Source organism: Microtus ochrogaster, chromosome 16 (assembly GCF_000317375.1).
Source record: "Microtus ochrogaster isolate Prairie Vole_2 chromosome 16, MicOch1.0, whole genome shotgun sequence".
In the NCBI taxonomy this organism is placed as follows: domain Eukaryota; kingdom Metazoa; phylum Chordata; class Mammalia; order Rodentia; family Cricetidae; genus Microtus; species Microtus ochrogaster.
In genome coordinates, this window is record NC_022018.1 from 58,909,585 (window position 1) to 58,915,008 (window position 5,424).

The 5,424-nt window shown below is 49.2% G+C and overlaps 1 protein-coding gene across 1 annotated transcript in view; it reads right to left on the bottom strand.

The window, feature by feature from the left end:
• The window catches only part of Klhl3 (kelch like family member 3), a 113,832-nt gene that overhangs the window by 68,032 nt on the left and 40,376 nt on the right, over window positions 1-5,424 (bottom strand). The window contains exon 5 of the mRNA XM_026782934.1: window positions 1,216-1,379. Within this exon, the coding sequence (XP_026638735.1) occupies window positions 1,216-1,379 (164 nt within the window). The remainder of the gene's footprint in view (window positions 1-1,215; window positions 1,380-5,424) is intronic.

Sequence of the window (5,424 nt, forward strand, 5' to 3'; positions counted from 1 at the left end):
AGGACACAGAACCTCTAGGATGGGCACCCTATACCTCCGTTCTGTGGAGGAGACGACCTGTAGAATGGGTGCCTCACACCTCCACTCTGTGGCGGGGACTGAACTTGACTCCAGGGTGTCAGGGCCGGGGACTGATAAGGCTCTGGGAAGTGGCTGGGAAGCAAAGGGCAGGCACACAGACACTCATTCCACGGCCTCAACTTGAAACTTAACCCTAAAAAAGACCCTGTCCAAATCCCTTCCTTCATCCAGTGTCCCTTAGCATCCCCTCGCTGCAAGGGACTGTGCACAGATGTGGCTTGTGTGTTTGCCTAAGGGATGTCTGTCCTTACCCCTACCCTGCAGACACCACGGGACCATTGCTGTTTCATCTACAGTGCCCAACAAGGGGTGTGGCAGGCAATAGAAACATTGGGGCTGAGATGAAAGAACAAGCAATTACCCATCCAGTCTCTCAGACAGAGCCAGCCTGGAAGCGTGGTGTCTTTAAGAAGGGAAATAGGCCCCTTGCTCACTAAAGAGGTGTGAGCCTCAAGTACATAAAGTGGCTGTGCAAAAACAAAACAACAACCAAAAACTAAAACTAAATAACAACAACAAGAAAAATCTTCGAATCACACATACGCCATTGCTCTTGTTAAACAGTAAAAGCAGGAGAATGTATCCTTGTCTGTTTAGCCTCGTGATCTGTGGAGGTCAAGAGTGCCTCCCAGTTAGCTCCCCAACTGGAGCACAATATGGATGTCCTCTCTTGGGTCCTCTTTGTCTTCATTGACTCCCAGGCTTCAGATGCCAGGCAGGGCTGAGAAAGGGGGAAAGGCACACACAGTATGCCATAACCACACTACCTGAGACTCCATCCTCTGCTCAGGGCCTTCACGTGACCAAAGCTAAAAGATAAGAAACATTAACAGCCTCACACCCCGCTGGGACGAAAGAACAACCTGGAGAGAAGAAGGGGTCACCAAGCTTCTGGCTCCCCCTTCATAAGCTAAACACAACATGAGCTAAAAACTCCTGACTCCCTGGCTGGGCTCATGCAAAGGTGTTTATTATGTGACCCAGTGCTGAAAAGCATAGCTACTTACGCTAAACATAGGTATTTAGGGCCAGCTGGCCCACGGGTTGGCCATGTGACCCAGGTAAAGTGGCTTAATTCTCTGCAGCTTGGTTTCCGCTGTAGTGACCTCTGAGGAGCCGTGAGGGTTAAATGGCAGGGACAGAGTGTGTGGCACATGGGCCAGCGGCAGAGATTACCTGCACGTTCTCTTCGGTCACCTCAATTTCTGCCGTGTAGATGTAATCAATCAGCTTGCTGAGAGTCTGCCCATCCACGTCCTTGATTTCAATCTTCTTGGCTTTACTCTCAGACATGTCACCTAGAGTTCACAGCAACACAGAAAGGACACAAATTGGATGCCTGTGGCCAATTGGCTTCCCATGTTGTCCTGGAAACCACCGGAGAGAGTCAGGCACAGAGACATCCAGGTCATAATGACCGTGGGTCTCGGACCACTCATAACCAAGCGTAGACATTCTGTGTTCTGCTGCCTGTTTCTGTAGACGAGGCCTGGGCAACACTTCCTGACAGCTGCATTCAGGACCAGATAGGAGAGCAAACTCTTCACAGGCCCTGAAGGTGGGTGGGTCTTGGAAGAGGAATTTGCAAATGCCCAAACCACCGTGACAATGTGAAAAAACTAGAACTTGCCGTGTGCTAACTATGGCCAAATGCTGAAGGAAGCACTTCAAATTCTTCTTGCCTCTTCCAAACATCACAGAAATGTGTAGTGTTTGCAATATCAGCCTCATCTTCTAGAGAGGAAAACAAGGCCCAGAAAGGCAGCTCCTTCCTCCTGTGCTCCTTCATCTGAAGGGCGAGGGTGAGTTGAAAGGGAGTCTGACTTGAGAATCCACAGCTTTAAACACCGTGCGATCCTAAGTTCCAGAAACACAGAGAAGAAACAACAGATCATTCCTGGGAGCTATAACAAGGCCTCCCAGGAGAGAGCACATTTATCTGGGGGTGACAGGATGAAGAAATATTCCTGAGACAGCAAAGGTGGGAAGGGGGGGAGGATGTGGGCTAAGTGGACAGGAGAAAAGACCCAAGAGGATTCTGTATCCGAGGGACGGCGAGAGGCTGATGAAGGACGCTAAAAAGAAATCCCACACTAGCTCAGAACTGAGTATGATAAAGGGCTATTTATTTAGGGGTAGACTCATAGATCACAATCTTCTGCATGAATGGGGAACAGGAACTGAATCACGCCGCCCGGAAGAGAGGTCAGATGCGCTCTTTACATTGGCATAGATAGTATAAGAGGCCATGCCAAGTGGGCTGGTAACTTAAAGGCTACTGGTTGAAGGAATCCCTACAGCAGGCTGGTGTGGCTGGGCACAGGGTTCAGGGTGAAGAAGGTAGCTAGAGAGGCACACATGGCGGCCATAAATAATAGAGCCCTATACAGCACACCAGAGAGATCTGCATGGCCATAGCGGGTAGAATCTTATACATGATACAAAGGGGCTTCATCCAAAGGGTGATGTCACTGAGAAGTTCTAAACAGGGAGTTACAAGAACAGATGGAATGTTTTCCTTGAGAATTTCATACATGCGTACTGGCAGCTCCTGAGTCCAGTGAGTGCCGGTCATACGTCTGTGTGCTCAGAGCTGACCATTCAGGATTTGATAACCTCTCAGGGGGCCTCTCTCCGGAGAAGACTGATTCTCTCTCATCAGTCACTAGCTGCCTGTAGCTCTTCACCTAGGGGTGGGGCCCTGAGAGATGGCATGCCAACTGGTGTTGTCATTTGGAGGTCTTGCTTCGGTGACTGCAGCGTTACAATGTTGTGGGTGCAGCTCCCTGTCCTAGCAGAAGGCACTGCCTGTCTGAAGACTTGTCCTGGTCCTCTAACTCTTACAATCCTGCTTCCTCCAGCCTGATGCTCCCTCGGGAGTAGCAGCTGTGTTCTAGATGGGTAGTCTACGGTCACTTGTTACCTGCATTTAGACCAGTTGTGGGTTTCTCTGATGGGCTCCACATGCAAATTTCTGAGTGAAATTCCGGATACAGGGGTGGGAGAGAGCCGCCATGAAGGCAGAAAGAACAGCCGGGAGGCCCTGATAATAACCTAGGAAGAGTATGTAGCCAGGAAGCAAGAGCAATGTGGGTACCACATTCTCAGTCACAAGAGCAGACAAATGCCCGTGTTGGCCTGAACCAGTCTCTTCAGCAAGGGTTGGGGACTTCAGGCAACAGAGACAGCAGAAGACCAAAACAGAGGTCAATCTGACCACAGGGAAAACACAGCCAGAAGCTGGTGTGAGTATACACAGAGCCTGGTGATCGTTCTCTCTCAAATCCATGCCAGAGCCAAGAAAATCCAGTACAGAGCAGCAGGCAGGTTTCTGCCGCCCACCTCCAGCTACGGAAACACGCCACCAGCCTACGGTACCCCATCCCGCCACAGCTCCAGGGCTGAGTGGCTCAGGGGAACGGATGTGTTGGGGTTGTCAAATCCTCCTGCCAGTCTCCTTGTCTGACCAGCTCCGCCAGGAGCCCCTTTCCGACTTTCCCCTCTCTGGGTACCGGGAAGGCCAATGGCTAGAACATACTGAGTCCTGGCTGGGGCAGAGGTGAGAAGAAGCAGGGGAAGGTGGCTGACTTCTGCCCCAAAGATGGGGGCCCTGATCCTCCCGAGTTTATGCTAAGTCACACAAACAAAACCAAGCTCAGGCAAAGAAATCAGAAGTTAATGTTTCTTCTTCCAAATGGCTTAGAAGATCACTAATTAGGGACAAACTGTGAACTGCATCACAAAAGATGCTGGGTTTAAGAACTTAGGCCTTAGAAATAGGATTCTGAAAGCGGAGCTGGCTGCAAGAACTCAGAAGCACGCAGTCAGGTCTGGGCTGACCGCCCTCCCTCTGGAATCTACATGTGGGAGTCAAGTCAGGGTTTTCGAACTTTAGATAAACAAATCGAAACTATTGAAATTGTATGAAAACCTCTGTGTGTGTGTTAACACATCCCTGGGCACAGGGTGGAGTGGAATTCCACTTTCTGGAACGATAACAGTTTTAGCAGACTCTTTCAGGTTTCTGTGGCCCACAGAAGACAAGCAGGCCACTCTAGACGGGGCTTCCTGGGCTGTGGATCATCCTGCATGGCGCTCAGAATCAAGCACACGGAGAATCCGCATTGTCTCTGGCAGTGCTCGCTGGCGTGTGGCCATTCAGCTTTGCTGCAGCCTGAACACCTGTATGCACTGGACCCTGCACTAGCCACCACTGCCACGCCAAGAAACTGCCTGAAGCACACTGGCTCAGAGAATATGATATTTTATGGGCCGCGTTGTCTTTATTGTCATATAAGCTATTCTGCACCTATGGAAACATAACCATTCAAAGCTGGAAAACACAGAATTGTAAGTATTTCCCAGCTGTCATTCCCCAGCATACATCGAAGTAGTGTATCTCTGCACTATGTTGTGTTAGAATATTTAGTTTTAAAAACTGCTGTCTGGAGCAAAGGAAACTCTAGCAGAGGAAAACACGGAATGGGAGAGAGTTGCCTAGCCGTGCTCTAGACACGGGGTTAATACCTAGAACACAGTACAAGAACTAAAGGTCGGGGAGATGGCTCAGCGAGTGACGCACTTCCGACACGAGGCAGATGGCCTGAGCCTGGAACCGCAGAACCCACATCAAAGCTGTCCGCAATCCCAGACACCCCTTCAGGAGATGGGAGTGGGGACGGGGAACTTCGAGAAGCTGAAGGCCAGCCTGAAGGGTTTCTGTCCCAAACAAGGCAAAAGGGAGGAACCAACGCTCAAAGGTCTTCCTAACCACCATACATGTGGGTGCTTACACATACACACACAAAAAAAAAACCCTACAAAAGTAAACATACATATACACGCATACACTGTGAGTCAGTAAATAGGCTAATAGAATATTTATCTAAAGTAGAAACAAAAGTGGCCAATGTTTTTAAACTGTTTGATATCATTAACTATCAGGGAAATATGTATTAAAACTACTTTGAGGAAAACCAGTGACAATAAACGCTTTTGAGGATGTGTAGGAAAAGTGTATCCACAGATGGTAGAAGTGTGAACTGGTGGAGCCGTTTTGGTAATCAGATTCCCAAAAAATTAAAAACAGAACTGCCTGTTGACCCAACTGTATCAGTCTTGAACACATTCATGCTCACTGCTGCTCTGATCACACTGAACACATCCATGTTCACTGCTGCTGTATTCACACAAAACACATCAATGCTCACTGCTGCTCGGTTCACACCGAACACATCCATGTTCACTGCTGCTCTGTTCACACCCAACACATCCATGTTCACCACTACTCTGTTCACACCCAACACATCCATGTTCACCACTGCTCTGTTCACACCCAACACA